We start from the raw sequence: 17,110 nt of genomic DNA, 5'->3' as shown, positions 1-17,110 counted from the left end.
ATTTCACTTTTGTCCTGAGACTAAACAGCATGCACGTGTGGCTGAAAGAATATATAGCTAATAGGGAATGAGGTGTCCAAACACTTAGCTAAGCCCATCTGCAATGTTCCAGCTCACTCCTAACGCAAACTCAATTAAGATTCTAGAAAGCCCATAGTTTTGAAATCCTTAAACTTCTGACACCAAATCCATCCAGTCCACGTATAATTAGAAAAAGGAAAGCACATGTAAAGAGAAAGTAAAGCAGGGAAGGAGACTAGATATTGGGAAATCTCTGAATGAGTTAGCATACCAGGTTTTCCCATTGACATCTTTCAATGACTTACCTCTGCGCAGCCACAGTTGCAGCAGCATCCAGAGCAAAATGTCTCATCACATTCTCTTCCAAATACTTTTGTTCCCACTTTGTCATATCTGCTTCCAGGGCCAGAATTCTCTCCTCCTTCTCCCGGAGGAGCTCCATCAGTGCAGCAGCATTGTATTCTGAAGCATTAGTGGGCTGAGAGTTGCCCTGGCGCTATTGGGGGAGATGCCAAGACACCTCAAGTTAGTGAAAGAAAAACCATAGTGCACAAGTCCCCAAGATTGATTATCTATATATCTATATATCTATGTATCTATATATGTATCTATGTATGTATCTATGTATCTATGTATGTATCTATGTATCTATGTATCTATGTATGTATCTATGTATCTATGTATGTATTTATGTATGTACGTATCTATGTATCTATGTATCTATGTATCTATCTATCTATCTATCTATCTATCTATCTATCTATCTATCTATCTATCTAGTATTGCTGACTTTCTAAGACAGGATTTCACTATTTAGACTTGAATACATGAATCTCTTGACACAGCCTCTGCTAGTATTCTGTCTAAAGTCCACCTCCACAGTTACCTGGCAACAGCCAGGTATGCTCCTCCCCAGAGTTACCTGGTAACAGCCAGGTAGGCCTGCCCACTATAAAAGGGGCTGCTTGTCACCTCCTCTCTCTCTTGCTCTCTTATTACTCTCTTGCTCTCTGCTCTCTTGTCTCTAGCTTCCCCCTGTCCCCTTGCCCCTCCCCCTTCCCTTCCCCCTCTCTCCTAACACAAACTCAATTAAGATTCTAGAAAGCCCATAGTTTTGAAATCCTTAAACTTCTGACACCAAATCCATCCAGTCCACGTATAATTAGAAAAAGGAAAGCACATGTAAAGAGAAAGTAAAGCAGGGAAGCGTGATCATGGCCGGCTTCTACTCCTCTACTTCTCTGCTCTTTCTCTCAATCTCTGTCTCTGTCTCTCTGTCTGTCTCTCTCTCTCTGTGTCTCTCTCTCTGTCACTCTGTCTCTCTCTCTGCCTCTACTACCCACCTGGCTCCCCTCCCCATGCCCTGAATAAACTCTATTCTATGCTATACCGCTCAATCTCTGTCTCTCTCTCTGTGTCTCTCTCTGTGTCTCTCTCTGTGTCTCTCTCTCTGTCTCTCTGTCTCTCTCTCTGTCTCTCTGTCTCTCTCTCTGCCTCTACTACCCTCCTAACTCCCCTCCCCATGCCCTGAATAAACTCTATTCTATGCTATACCGGTGTGTGGCTGTCCCTCAGGGGGAAGAGATGCCTTGGCATAGGCCCACTGAGATATCCTCTTCCCCCATACCTCTCCACACACCCACAGAACATACTCTTTATCTCTTTATCTTTTTATAAACACAACAGCCTCCCCTACCAGATCCAGTTGGAAGAGCTTCTATTTTATAAGAAAGGGCTTTCCCCTGCTATTTTGTTTCTTCGTTTGCCTGTTTGCATAGTAGCGAAGATCTAACCTAGAGTTTCATCCATGTTAGGCAAGAACTTTATTACTGATTCCTATTTCCAGGTCTCAAACAGAGCAGTGCTGTAAGTACTGATGAAATGTTCATCACTAAGCTATTCCTATCCTCAACTCTTAGTCTGGATACACTACTTATCCAAAAGAAGAAAGGAGAATTTACATCTCCACATTGCCATGTTGTTCAGAAATTAGATTTAATGAAATAAAATCTTCAGTCCTTGGCTGACAGAAAAGACTTCAAGGAAAATGGGAGGTTTTCTTTTTTTTTTTAAATCTATGATTTGGTTCCAAAACTGACCCTAATTTATGAGATCTTTACTGAGGTGTTTAACATTTGGGGAGCAGGGAGGTGGTCTTGATTTTTTTTCTCCTCTAAACCTCAGTAAGTTGCATGAGCAGAAGATTTCTAAAGAGCCCTTCCAGCTGGAAGTGATGCTATACACCTGCCCAGACTAAGTTGTAAGCCAGTCTGGACTACATCAGACCCACTCTCAGAACAAAACAGAAAAACTGCCCAAGGATTCCACCAGCTTCGATTCAAAAACATCAACAAGTTTAGGTGTATAGCTGTTTCACTTCATAGAGTCTTTTGTTCTGGTCCATGTGAAAAATAAAATGACAGATTTTGCTGGAATAGAAAACTAAGGAATTAGGTAGGCTGTGCATTTGTACTGGCAACGCCTTTGACTGTAACATGGGGAACTGGGGAACATGTAAAGATGAGCAAGCAGTCAAGGATCTTTAGAGTCTTTGCCAAACACAAAATGTAAAAAAAAATTTAATAAATATGCAAACAATCACCCAGGAATAATGGAATTTCTTTCTTTTCTTCCTGTCCTTCATTCCACAACTCGTAAGTAAGACTTGGGAAATAAATGAATCTTACGAGCCTCAAGAATTAAAGAAGTAAACAATAAAGTACCCAGCACAAGATTTATAAGTCCCACTCCCTAAGATTATATAAGCAGTACAATTGCTGGAGAGACAAAATTCTGATTGGTGGAGCAGCCTGGAGGTTCAGAGGAGGTCTTCAGTGATTCAGCTATACTGACTCATCAGCCATGCTGAGGGAGGGAAGACTTTTACAGCTGCATTTGAGTCACCTATACTTCTGTAAGCATCCCCTCACCAAGATTTCTGGAAACAACCCTAAGAAACTTACTGGTTCATGACAACAGACTTGGGTAGAATAATTTCACAGATCTATCATCTCTGCCCATCCCCAAGATGTTCACACAGAATTACCTGCTGGATTCTAAGGGATTCCAGTTCCCTCTCCAAACGTGTCCGGAGTCGGTGCTCCAGTTGCTCACGCTTCTCACACGCTGCCTGGAGCTGCACAAGGGCCTGCTGCATCTTCTCCACCTTATCTACGTACACTTGCTTCTTTTTCAGCTGGAAATCCAAGTCAGGAGATTTGGGAACAGAAAGAAAAACAGTAACAGGGTCAGTTATGGCATTTCCAAATCCAGCCTCGTGCTGAGATTTCTTCCAGATTCAAGAAGAACAGTGAGATGGACCTTTGGGAGGAGCGTTTTGCTTGTGATGCATATCTTCTCCTACAAATAATGTCAATAGAGATAGGAGCCTCTCTTGTATCTCTTCCTCATTCCTAAATTCTATGCCTTCATCAAGGCTTCTCCCCTCAAAACAATACCTTAGAATGTAAGGTGGCCAGTTCCCCACTTATGGTTGCCCTTAGCCCTCTTCATTACTATAAATGAGAATGGTGGAGGGAAGTCTGTCTCATTTTAGCTCTCACAGTTGACAAATGCTAAAGAGGTGGGAGGAGAAAAGGGGAAAAGTTCAATGTTGTGAAGAAGACGACTCCCTTGAATTGTGTTTTACATTGACTGTGTGTGTGTGTGTGTGTGTGTGTGTGTGTGTGTGTGTGTGAGAGAGAGAGACAGAGACAGAGACAGACAGAGAGACAGAGATACTCATCCACACTCACACGGTCATATCCCACAATGGGAATATTAAAGTCAGAAGACATCTTGTGAGACTTGGCTTTCTCCCTCTACCATTTGGGTTCCAGGGATCAAACTGAGGTTGTCAGGTTTGGTGGCAAGCCATTTACCCATGGAGCTATCTCACCAGCCCACAACCTCTTTAAAATACTGTCTGCTTCCAGGGCTGAGGTTAGAGAAAGCAGCTACTAAGGACATAAAGACACCAGAAATGTCTTTCTGAAAAATAGCAGTGGTCATTTTTCAAAATAGCTTACAATGGCTCTCTTGGAAAACTACTGTTTCTCAAATTGGTAATGCCAAAAAAATGGCTCAAATGATTTTTGGTGTCCTCAGGATGAGTAGTGTCCTACTTGGTGGTTTTTTATTTTTGTTGTTTGTTTGTTTGTTTTTTGTAATTAAAAGACTTTACAAATTATTTGGGATTTTCATTTCCAACACTGAGGCTGATTGACTGTGAAATGTATACTCTGGAGCCAAGGATCCCTTAAATATTCAAATGAATCAATATATATCTCAGAGAATGATTGAGTCAGATATGATTCTTCACCTTTGCAAGTCTATAACCCATATACCTAACCAAAACTTGAGATAACTGGGAAGAAGAATATGCGTTCTTTGTACCCTTTTATCTTGCAAGCCAAATCCTGGCTCAGCAGCAATGATCAAGGGAGCAATTGGACAGCCTTAAATAAGATATTCATACTCCAATATCCAATAAGGTGAGAAAATTAGCAGGCAGCCTTACCACTTTGCTTGCAAAAAGAACAGATCATGCTTCCCACACTACCTGTATAGCTTCCCTCAATGCTAGTAAATCAACTTGTAGTCTCTGTCTAAAATAAAAATCCTCTCAACTAGGGCCCTCCTACCATTAGCTTTTCCTCAGTCACTAAGGTTAGAGATATCTCCACCACTGAGATTAAGAGTTAAAATATTACTGCTAACAGGTATTTTAGAAACATAAATCCAGGGAGTTGACTGCAGGGAATTCCTAAGCCCCGAGTGACTTTTGTAGGTAGCTGCAATGTAAGAAGTTACCTATTGTACCTATATTGTTCATCGCCAGATAGACCTCAATAAATAGGACCTATCAAATCTTTTCAGTGCAGAAACCAGGTAATTCCTTCATGGTAATGAGTCGAACCCACAGCTGTTTTGTTTCTGCTTCAACAGTACTACCATTTACTGGTGGGGAAACAATATTTGCTCAGAATCCTCCCATATCCAGGTCAAAATTACTGAGCTTTCTACAGGTAGAAGGAAACATACCTTACATTTTCCTATCACCAGACCACTGGCATCTCCTTTGACCATGACACAAGAAAACATTTTAAATTGTTTCAACGTTTTGTTGGCATTATCTTTCAAAACAGGCCTCATTCAATCTAGCACTGTAAACCAACAGAGGTAAATTTATGTCTAGATCTTTTGCTCTTTATGAAAATTTCCTAAGGTATACAATGAACAAAGAAATCATCATATTTTGCCTCTCAGTAAGCTCAAATCTTTCCTTTCTGTCTAGGACAAGCGAGAGATTGAGGTTGGGGATGCTTCTGCCTTGCTTTTTGTTAAGCTTTCAGTACTGGCAAAGAAGGAATCATTCTGTCGCCTTCACCTTTGGAGTTTTGTAATGTTCGTGAGCTATTTAGAGCTGAATGCATTTATTTGTGAATCATGCTGAAAACCCTAAGGGAGCAGTGCAATGGTGATGCAGAGAATGTGAACTATAATTACAAAGGCTTACAGCAGTTATACTTAAAGGCAATTAAACAGACAGCATGCAGTTCTTTGCCTTGATGGCAAAGTACAGCAAAGTGAGCTCTGAAAACTGAAAAGCAAGCAACCCAAGATCATGCCAATCTCTCTACATCCTGCCTTTCTCAAAAAAGAAAACTAAATATCCCATGAAAAGCACCCCCAGAAAGAGGAGTCAGTGAGCCAACCCTCTGAATGGGAAAGGCAATGTGGGATCGGTGAGTTCCCTGAGTTTGTTGAAAAACGGGTGTTTAGACAGATTCTGCAAAGCAAGCCAAGAAAAACAAAGAGCATTATTGCTGGCGAAGTTCTACATCTTTTTTTTTTTTTTTAAAAAAGAGAAAGAAAGATTATAGCTCACCCACAAATACTACAAGCACCTGGGCAGTACTTATCCCCTTAGATATGTCACAATGGAAAGTGACAATTCTTGGATGTTGCCCATGCTAGGCTTTAGGCACGGAACTTACAAACCCAGCCATTTTCTAAGTTATATACTCCACATTGTGTAGATATTTCTAAGTACTATGGTCTATGTGTTCTAACTTCATTACTCTCCTAGATTTTATGTGCTTTAGTTTTACTCTCTTTCCAGCTATGTAAGCCGTTAAGCTCCTCAATTCAGATTACTGGTTGGCTATGAATGACAATTTCCCTACTCTGTCTCAGAGTCTCGATTTGTTAACAAACAAATGTGGGCAATAGGAGGAGAAGTTCAGGAATCAGCAAAGCTAAATGGCCAATATTATGCCAGGCCTGTAGAATGTGAACAGTTGTCTTCCACCCATTATGCAACCTACACTACATTGCCCTCAAAAAAAAATTAGAACTATTTACTATTTAGTGCCAGCCATGGTAAATTTTATGGGGTGGGGGTACCTCATCAATCTCTGAAGGTTTTCAAAACTTCAAATTGTATTCCACAGATCTGCTACTTTGTAGGGAGCTTCTGTTATGGATTGGTTGGATCCCTATCTTCTCCTCTTTTGTGTATTCATTTATGTATTTAAGGTTCTACATAAAATACCCTAATACATACATACATACATACACACATGCATACATACATGCATGCGTGTGTATGCATACACATGTATGTCTGTGTATGCATCCCTTCTTGTTTCTGATGTTGTTTTTCATAAAGAACTAGCTTCCCACCTTATATAACTCAATCATCTTGTTTGTTTGAGACAGTGTTTTTCTGAACTGCCTAAGCTGACCTCAAACATAAACTCTTCCTTCCAGAATGCTGGGATTAAAGGACTACTCCACTACATCTAGCTTGACGTTTATCTTTTCATAACAGACATATCATTGTTATACATATAACACTTATAGGTCCTACATACCCTTTGGAGTTTCACTCCTCACTGCTTAGGAATTCCTTCTCTCACAACGTTTTAAGAAATTTAAAAAAAAAAACCTCTAAACTAGATAAATAATTTACAATGACTTCTACAGTTCTTTAAACTCTCATAGCTCACAAATCTAGGAGTCCTCTTTCCATATTTAACAATGAGCTCAGAGGGCTAAATAAAATAAGAACTAGAATATTATATAGTTATAACTATGGAGGTTACAAACTAAGTAAATGCCTTGTGTGTTTTGTGTGTGTATGTGTGTGTGTAGGATGGATCACAGAAAATGTACATTTATAGAATCCTAGATTATTTATTTTTGATGTCTTCAGTGTTTAAGGAAATGAGGGTTCTCTTGATAAGTTTCCAAATCCACAAGAGTGGCTCTCATCTTTGTATGGAAAATGAGTTTTCAGAACCACGGATTAGTCATTCTGAGGGGCTAATCAAACCCCATACCCATGAGTTCCTAGAAGAAGCCATGCAAATCCATCATCTCAACCTAAATCCCTCTGTTTATCCAGTGAATGAGAGACCATTCTATCTATTTAAGTTTTCTTAGTAAACACTGGTCCTCAAAACTTGTCAAAGATTTTTCCTTTCCCTTCCTTTCCTCTAACCTTTGTTCTCAATTTATCTCCTTAACCCATTATTTGCCTTTGCATTCATCTTTGAGTCATCTTCTCCTCACCCCAGAGGATCTGTCTATGACAACTTCCATTTTTGTCTCTCCACCAATAGTCCTTAAATATTTACTTTGCTTGGCCAAGTCACGATCAGGGTATCAAATCATTCCTATTCAGGATAAATTTTCAAAGGAGAATCTTAGTCAAGTATCATGGTGCAGGCCTGTCATCCCTACACTTTGAAAACTGAAGCACTTCTCTCTCTCTCTCTCTCTCTCTCTCTCTCTCTCTCTCTCTCTCTCTCTCTCTCTCTCTGCCCCAACAAATGCACAGACACACAAAAGGAATCTTTAAAAATCATTAAGAAATGGGAGAAAGAACAGTAAGAAAGTAATCTGATAGAGAACAGAGCAAATCCTCTTGAGCTAAGTCAATCATCTTTTCCACTGCACTTCTGTAATAATTTGAACCCATTCCCAAGAATTTGGCAGATCCCATAACCTCTTCTGACTCAGGAGAATCTGATCCCTACAAATGAATACCATGTGATGGCATCTCTTCCCTCCTTTCAACAACTGTGGGTGTCTTTCAAACTGACTATTTTTTTTAAAGATAGCTATATACAAAACTAGTTTTAGAGAACCTTAAGCTAACTGTTTCAAGCCTTTATGAGAAACTTCCTTAATCTATCAGTTTCCCATTTATTTGCAGGATGACAAGTAAAAGGGCTGTAGTGTGTGTGTGTTTCCCTAGATATCTTTCTAACTGTCCTGTCTAATATTCTTTAATATTCTCATATTTAATATTTTAATATTCTCATCTGTAGAAAGATGCTGATACTTGAAAGGTTCCCAGTTCTTTTCTCTTTTTTTTTAAACTAGGCCATGTGCATCCCCACCACAGAGCCACGTCAACCACTATCTGTAAAAATACCAGTTAGAGATTAAAACTACAGATGAAGGTAGAATGAGTAAATCCTGACACATACAAAATACCCATCTCCTCAAGGACACTGAAGCTGAGGCAGAAGGAAGATCAGTGTGCCTGCATCATATCTGCTTCCTCTCTTGCCTTCCATTATGTACACATAGTCCTTTCTAAAAATGGCATGGCATGTCTACAGTATATTTTCTCTGTTCTACCCCTTCATACAAGGAGTTTTATGTTGCCCTGTGAGCTTTCAGTAATTTTAGTTTGATCTGACTTAGTTTTACCCGGGGACACTACTCTAACTCAGGGTTCACACTGAAGCAATTTGGTAACACTAGTCTGGTATTAGCAAGCTTCCTCTGTCCATTTCCAAAAGGTTATGATAAAACATCACCTCTGAAAATTTGCTAACTTGGGAATAAAGAAATATACAAGGCTCCTACCTTGGGAATTTAAAGTCATAGTGATAAAAAAAATGGTGTGTGGATATAATTTCTTCTTTTTAAACACGTTGACTAAAACAGCCAACAATCACTATGAAGAAATCCCACTGTCATGGGCATGAGAAGTGTCATCTTTTGATAAAATGCCTTTAAAATGAATTGATAGTTTATCATTAGAACATCCCAGGAAATGCCTGAGTGCATATGTACTGCATCCTATCAACTGTCTAAGTACACACATAATTCATGCTCTTAGACTTCCACTCAAACGTAGAACACACTCTAATGACTATATAAGCTTAAACGTCATAATTAAACTTAAGAATTCCTACTCTTAGACTTCCACTCAAACTTATAACACATTCTAGGTATTGTATAAGCTTAAACTTTACCAGCGGAGTCCAACTGGTTCAAAATTATTGGAGAGTATGAAACATAAATGTTTATGCAGATATCTTCCTCTATTACTGGGAAAGAGGAAACTGGTGTATTACCTGGTAGATAGCAAAAACTATCTTTTAGAATAAAACAGACAAAAAGCCTAGCAAATCTAGTAGTGAGGGACATAGAAAGATTGGCAAAATCTTTAAAAATCTTTAAAAATGCTGGTGGAGATAGAATAAGAGAAGGTAGGTACATTGGGAGAAGTGACTGAGGTGGCAGCAGGACTTCAAAAGTGACATGAGGATCTTAACAAGAATAACAATATCTAAGCCACCACCAGTCACTGTGATTCTGAACCTGTGAATACTTTAGCCTCCTCTTCAATCTATATAGTGTTCATTCCAGCCCCAAATATGGCTCACTGGCTCTTCCAGGCAGTCCTCTCACCTCCTGCTTTCTCCTCTCCTACACACTGCGCTCACTAAGCAGCTCGCCCTCAGCATCTTCCCGGGCTGGATTTGCCAAGTCTATTTTTCCCACCATCCCTGAAACAATTATCCAAGCCACTGCTTCAACTCTGTATTCTCCTGATGTAGCAGTCAGCCAGAAGCCCGGGCTGACTTGAGTTTTGTGAGAATATATGCCAGACATCCATGGAAACTCCCCAGTGAGGTTAACTTTGAGGGGATGGGAGGAAGCTCTCTGTGAATGTGAGAGTACTGTGGTTGCTTTAGGACACAGAGCTCTTTTGACTTGTTAAATCAGTGCCAACTTCAATAAGACCCATGTGTCCCAAAAGGTAAGGGAAAGGGGGGTTAGGAATGCATCATTTGCCTCCTCTGGCTGTCTGCTACATAGGATGTAGAGTGATTTTTTTAAGGTCTGTAGCACAGTGACTTGTCAGGAAAAAAGAATCTATTCATCCCTACCCTAGCAAAATATCTCTGTAGGTGTCATGAGACCATACTTCATAAAACAATCTGCACTAACTTGGGAGAGATTGCAAGTTATGGCTTTAGGAAAACAGTTCTTGCCTGAGGTGGCCCTTCTGTGGAATGCTTATGAGGGTGACTGCTGAGACCCACAGGAGGCTCATTGGCTTAGAAAAATGAAATGACTGTCAAGGAATGCACTCACATGAGAGCTTTGAAGAGGTGAAGGTACAAAAGAACTCAAGGGTCCTTGAGTCAATACAGTTAATTCCCTGCCATCTTGATGCAATGAAAACTAATTACCCGAGTGACTCTAAACTTAAGAAACCCGAGAAAAATATTTCCCTCACAAAAGGCCTGTTTCGAGAAAGCTCTTATAAATCTGATTTGCTAAATAAGTAAGAAAACTTCTTTTTTTTTTCCTGGAAAAAACTCCAAAGTTCTAAACAATAAGGAAAACTCACAAAGCCAGACATGAACCACACAGTGTATGTTTACACAGGACACTGGCAGGTATTCCAATATATCTCTTTGATTTCCAACATGGCTTCCCTTGAGCCATGTCCACCAAGCATAAAACAGTCTTATCTATCTCTACCTTCTACTCTCTCACTCTGTTTTTTGAGACAGGGCTCACTATGTAACTTGCTCTGTCCTGGAACTCAATATGTAGAGGGAGCTAGCCTTGGACTGAAAGAAATCTATCTGCCTCTGCCTCCCAAAGGCATGTGCCACCATGCCTAGCACAAAAATCACCCATAAGATAGAAATAGTCACTGAGTTTATGACAGAACCACATTAAAGATCCCATATCAAACTGCTACAGAGTTGGTGAATCCTAATATTCTATGTTAAGTAGTTTTAATCCTGAAGAATCAAGGCCTCTTGTGGGACTCAATCACATCCTGAAGTAACAGTATGTTTTTAAGGTAGAGGCCTGAAGAAGTATTATGTTGATTCTTTACAACTTGACATTAACACTTGGGTAAGTCAGGCTGAAGGATACCATAGATTACATGGTATTATCTCCTAGGAAACTGTTAACTCACAACCTAACTCCAACCCGTCTTTAAGGCTCAAAAAGAACAGCAGAGGAAATCTGCAAGTCTGGAGATCTTCAAAAACCATGGCCACTCTTAGTGAGGGTCAAGAAGTAGGCAATTAATGGAGGCAGGGACGACACTGCTCCTACAACAGTTACAATGTCATTTAGTCCTGAAAATTACACTTTTGTTTTATTTTAGGTTCATAAGGCTTTCAACTTTTAAAATAATGGAGGGTATTACTACTGTTTTCCAAAAGGTTTTCACTGTACAACTTGGGATGGCCTTGAATTTGCTATGTAGCTCAAGAGGTTTCCTACTAGAGATCCATGAAAGGTATTATTTCTCTTAAAACAATTCAAATTTCAAAATAGAATTTAACAAGGTTTTAGTATTTCTAGTCAATTTACACTCCATCATCACATCGTTGTTGGAATATACTCATTCCCAAACGTTCAAAACATTTAAGAGTTAATTTTATTCTAATACAATCACAACCAACATCCAGGATTAATTAATGAGCAGTACAGCAGCAAAGTTCCCTCTTTTTCATAGTAAGACAGTTTAGTGTTGCAAGAGAGCAACTTCTACATGGATGCTAATCGGATACATATTTAAATCATATTTTTAATAGTTCAGAGGCCCTTGTATTTGTCAAGGGACAGCTCCATCAACTCACACAAAGAGCTGACAAATTCAACCACACCACATAATAACATTCTTTAAAACTGGTCTCTAAGCCACAACAAAGATCTTTACCAGTGCATTCTCCTGACATAAACTATAAACTCTCCTTGGGTCTTATTTTTGTCCCAGACCTCTGAAGACTGATTCCATCTCCAAACAATATTGTAAAATTCAATAGCAAAATATGTAGCTGTCAAGATTCATTTCTGACCTAGGACAAGGGACAGGCTTGACTTTTCATCGAGTATGGGGAGAACAGGACTATTACAATTGCAAGATCATTGGAGGATTTTAAAATATCCAGAATCATTCTATAGTCCTTTGAAAGGAAATGTTTAAGGCTTGGTAAGAAGAGACTTAAAGCATGGCTAAGGTACTAGGGAGAACTTATGGTATGGAAACAGGTTATTAAATAAATGGGAGAATGGAAACGATCTATGTCTTTACAATGGAAGAGTCACTAAAAAGTTGTTCTAATTGTTGGTCACAGTCAGAAGCAGAGTAACATTCATAAAGAAGAAACCACTGAAGAATTTCTGTCAAGCAGGATATATAAAATATATTAGAAATGAACAGGAGAAAGAGACTCTGAAACAAAGTAAATGGAATCCAAACAGCATTCAATCCCTTATCTCTGTTCAGAGAAAACTGAACAGCCAAAATCTGTCTCTGTTGGAATATTGTATACACTACATATTTAAATGGATGAGAAACCAAGTGCTACGAGTTCCAACTCTTTTACTCTCAGGCTCCCATGCTACCTGAGGACACCTACCTCTTCTTCCAGCTTCACCACCTTCGCCTGGGCATTGCTCAATGCCTGGTCTCGGATTTCAATGTGTCGCCTTTGGTCTTCATTGGTAGAACGGGCAGTAGCCAGCTCAGCTTCTAGCTTTTCCTTCTCCCGCTGGTTTTCTTTATCTGTGTGGACATGAAATATCAATACTGTCATCCAGAAGCTGAGTCAAAGCCTTAAGTGGGCAAAACTGACAGATCATATGTATTACTTGACAGTGTGCACACTCCTAGCACATGGCTAAAAGAATCAAACTTTATAACATTTTGCCACTCGATGGACCACTAACTTGCCAGGTAAATAAGAATCAACGGATAAGAAGATATAAAATGTCATGAGAAGAATTAAGCATTACACAAAGAGGAACAGACATGTATGCAGATATACACAGACAGGAGAGAATAAGTTCATCTCTTCAGTTTTGTTGTTACTGAAAGAGTAAGCATGCTGAACAAAATTTCCGTCTGTTTCCTATGACAATGTACCAAGCATTCTAAAAACACTTCATCAAACAGATACAACCTCAAAAAGTTCACTGAAGGAGCTTCTGCCCTCAAAGCATGAGACAGGTGGACAGGGGATCACAATTTCCCAAATTAGAATTCCGTAAGCAGGGACCATGGAAACCTAAAGCTGATGAGGAAACCCTGAACTATATAACTGATTCATTGCTGGTGGCTCAGTGTGTACAAATGTGAGAACTAATTCTTGGGAGAGGCACTCAGACTGGAACACCCACATTTTTGGAAGTTTTGCCACCAGGTCTTCATGCAGATTCTTCTAGAAGATCAGAAAAAAAAATGTCTTCTTGTTATTGGCAGCAGGGGTGTGGGTAGGGGAAGAGACAATTATGAAATATCCCAGAGCATTCTGTTCTTCTCAACAAGGCATGCCCTGCAGAGAAACTTTAACCAGAATCTAACTTATTGGACTAGTTTGGATACTAACCAGTCTGGAGAAGGGATAACATTTTAACATGTTCCAGCCTAGAGAAAAAGAAATACCCTGATTCTAGGCCCCTCTGATCCTAGTACAGTAAACAGGAGTAGGGCCTGAGCCACACTTGTAAGGCCCATAGTCCAAAAGCACAGAGTCAATAAAGCTAAAATCTTAATCTCAGGGCTAGATACCATTTAATTTGCCTCACACCTCATGCCACATCAGGAAGGAATATTGCCCTTAGAACAATGCAGGACAAGTGTCATTCAAATACTTGTCTACTGCAGTTCTTAGCCACTATCTAATTCCTGCTACTCAACAACAACGATAGCCAAACTATTTTTAACTAAAAGACAAAATACACAGCTTTTTCTGCATCAGGACCACACCCAGAGAAATCAAGAAAGTTGGAATGATCAGATCCTAAATCTGAAACACCTATGAATGATATACTTACATCTTTAATACAAAAAAGTAAATGACATAGAAGGACAGGAGAGTTTTGTAAGTAAAAAAATGGACATCCTATGAAAGGATAAATACACTCTATAATGAAAGCACGGGTAACATACTATATTGTGTAATCCATATTTCTTAAGGACCCTATGAGATAATGTAATGTACTTAAATGAACGAAACATGAAAAAGCACCAAAGAATATGATAATCATCGCTATGATCAATGATGAAAAAGAATCATAGAGCTTCAAAATATGTCTTTTAATTAAATGTGACTGATTCTTTATATTAGTTTTTAAAATGTGACAGCTAAGTGTCACCAGATCTGTAACAGTAGTAATTTTGTTTCTGAATATTAAAGTACAGCGACCTTGGCATATACAGTACATCTCATGTTTTTCCAGGTACCTCTCCTGTGACCTAGGACAAACCTCGTACCAGAGACTCAAATAGTTTAGACTTGGAAGTGGAGGTGGTCTTCCTTTGAAGACCTTGAACATTATCTTCACAATGCCAGTTTCCCACAGGCTCCTATCTGAATAGATGTACCTTGAAAAGAAATGAACATTTGCTGAACACTCACTACATATCAGGCATTGTGCTAGCTTAATCCTCAGAACAAGGATATGAGGTATTATTCTTCACTTCTCTCTTTTGCATACGAGGAAACAGGACTTGGAGAGCAAACATGACTAACTTGCCAGAGCTCCTGGAAAATGAGAGGTGGATTGCATACTAGAGCTGAGTAAGGTACCCAACTGCCTCCTGGCTTGAACTGCTTCTGTCTCTCTGGGGTTGCTGGAGTACACTCCCAAGGAAGGTTTTTTAAAGAGCCTTCTTTCTTCCTGTTACAGTTCCCCCATCTTTTAGGGCCCCTTGGATGCCCAAAGGCACAAGAAACAAAGGGGTAAAAAAGGCACGCTCTCTTCTCCACCTAGTTTTGGAACCACTAACAATATTCCACCCTGCTGTTAATGTAATTCCGCTTAGTAACTAACTGGATTTTATAAACCCATGGCAGAGCTCTGAGAGTACCTGAAATACCATATCTTCAGACAGAGTAGTACAAACTAGAAGATCCAGGGCAAGAATCCATATGTTTTGTTTTATTCTGGGAGGCCGTCATCGTCTTCCTGCCACTGAACTAGCTTCCAGGGTAACAGTGACACCACAAAAGCAACTTCACAATTTACCCCGGGTTCTGATGACACCAGAAAAACAACATTCTTTGGTCTTAAGACTACTGACAAAGGAACAGGAGGCTCAGGGCCAAGAGGAAGAAAAACTGTTGTGAAGCCAGAGTACAACAGAGCAGCCCAAGCAGGGAAGGGAATATTGTAAATGAAGATCAAACAGACTTGTAAAAGCTAACTGGAAACTGCACAGAATGACATGAAAGGGTCATTGGGAGTCCCAACAAAAATAGAAGAGACTGACAAGTCCCCAACAAGAAGGACTTCAGTGGGAGTTGCACCGAGGGAGGCTGGGGTGGGTGGGTGGGTGGGTGGGGGAAGCCAAGCTTAGGCATCTGTAGAAACAAGGACAGTTCATCTGTTCTCAACCCAATTCATTCTCCCAGTGGACTCCATCTACTATGAAGTTTTTATTGCTGCTTTTATTATAGCAATTGGAAAGAATTAGGCATTGTCTAGCTGGGTGGAGACCATTAGGGACTCGATAAAGAAGAGGATTAATTCATTGTTACAGTCCAAGGAGTATTTCCAAACAAAGGAAACACTATTATGAGGAAAGCCCAGCTCTGCCCAGCCCCATACCCTCCAACTCTGTAATCAGAACCATGAGTTCAGGTCATAGCCAAGGCTCTTCCTTCTCTGGCTATCCTACAATCTGCCAGTGGGTAATACTATGACACAGCAGTAAGTGTTTAATAGATGAACCAACCCATGGTATAGGCTGGAGATTTGAAACATTCATCATTATCCACTACGTTCACCCCACCTACCTACAATAATCCCTTTGGCATTATTGAGGACAATGTTCCCTAAGATCTTTTCTTCAGCTAGCCTACAATGGCAGGAATTCTAATGGGTTTTATCTGACTTAGGATGGAGAACACTCCTTTGATGTGATTATAGTTGTGACAGAAGCCTTCTTGATCTTTCATGCACTAAGAAGAAACAGATAATTCATTCTCTCCTGGTTGTTCTAGAAGGTTAAAGAGAAGAGCCAGGCAACATTTCCATAAACTTTACCTCAGTCCATACCTGCAACATTTTCAGACCTGTTACTACCATGCACACGTTCATGATGCCTGCCTCTGGAGTTTGCAGACTTACGTTTGGCAAAGAGCTGAGAGATGGTCTTCCTGGTGTCCTCGGACCCCTCATACTCCTTCTCTGCCAGCTGCTTGTTGGCAGTCTCTAGACGGTCTGTGGAATATGAAGACGATTAATGTACATGCTGCTTGCCTTCTAAATACTGGCCTTTGGCAAAAGTCAGCATCTTTTTTTTTTTTTTTTGACAAATAGGGGTGGGTGACACAGTCCCTAATTTTCAAATGTGAATCTTAAAATAATACTAGGGCTACTCTATAGTAAGAGCCAGATGTAGGGGTGCATGCTTTTTATCCCCACTACCTGGGAGGGAAAAGCAGTGGAATTGTGGAATACAAGGCTGGCATGGACTGTGTTGTAAGTCCCAGGCCAGCCTGAGCTATGGAAAGTGACCCTGTCTTAAAAACAAACAAGCAAACAAACCAAAGAAAGTCCACTTGATGCTCACCTCGCAGATCTCTGTTGAAGTCATGCATCCTCCTAATCTCGCCCTCCAGCTTGTTTCTCATGGCTTTCTCCAGAGTCTCTCTTTTGGAAGATGACTTCACCAAGTTCTCATATGCCTCTGAGACCCGCTGGATTTCTGTCTCCACCTGAACATTAAAAAGGAAAGAAAGATGGTGCTGAGACTAGGAGTTGGATGAAAATGACAGTTTAGAACCATACATGC

The 17,110-nt window shown here is 40.0% G+C and overlaps 1 protein-coding gene across 3 annotated transcripts in view; it reads right to left on the bottom strand.

The window, feature by feature from the left end:
• Positions 1–17,110, bottom strand: part of Amot (angiomotin) — a 59,289-nt gene that overhangs the window by 13,489 nt on the left and 28,690 nt on the right. For all 3 annotated transcript variants that reach the window (XM_028773867.1, XM_028773868.1, XM_028773866.1), the window contains 5 exons: positions 16,889–17,033; positions 16,444–16,536; positions 12,729–12,874; positions 3,068–3,217; positions 327–517 (listed from right to left, as the gene is read on the bottom strand). In XM_028773867.1, coding sequence (XP_028629700.1) covers positions 327–517; positions 3,068–3,217; positions 12,729–12,874; positions 16,444–16,536; positions 16,889–17,033 — 725 coding nt within the window. The remainder of the gene's footprint in view (positions 1–326; positions 518–3,067; positions 3,218–12,728; positions 12,875–16,443; positions 16,537–16,888; positions 17,034–17,110) is intronic.

Source organism: Grammomys surdaster, unplaced genomic scaffold (genome assembly GCF_004785775.1).
Source record: "Grammomys surdaster isolate TR1022 unplaced genomic scaffold, NIH_TR_1.0 236, whole genome shotgun sequence".
Classification (NCBI taxonomy): domain Eukaryota; kingdom Metazoa; phylum Chordata; class Mammalia; order Rodentia; family Muridae; genus Grammomys; species Grammomys surdaster.
This window is presented reverse-complemented; position numbering and strand designations above follow the sequence as displayed.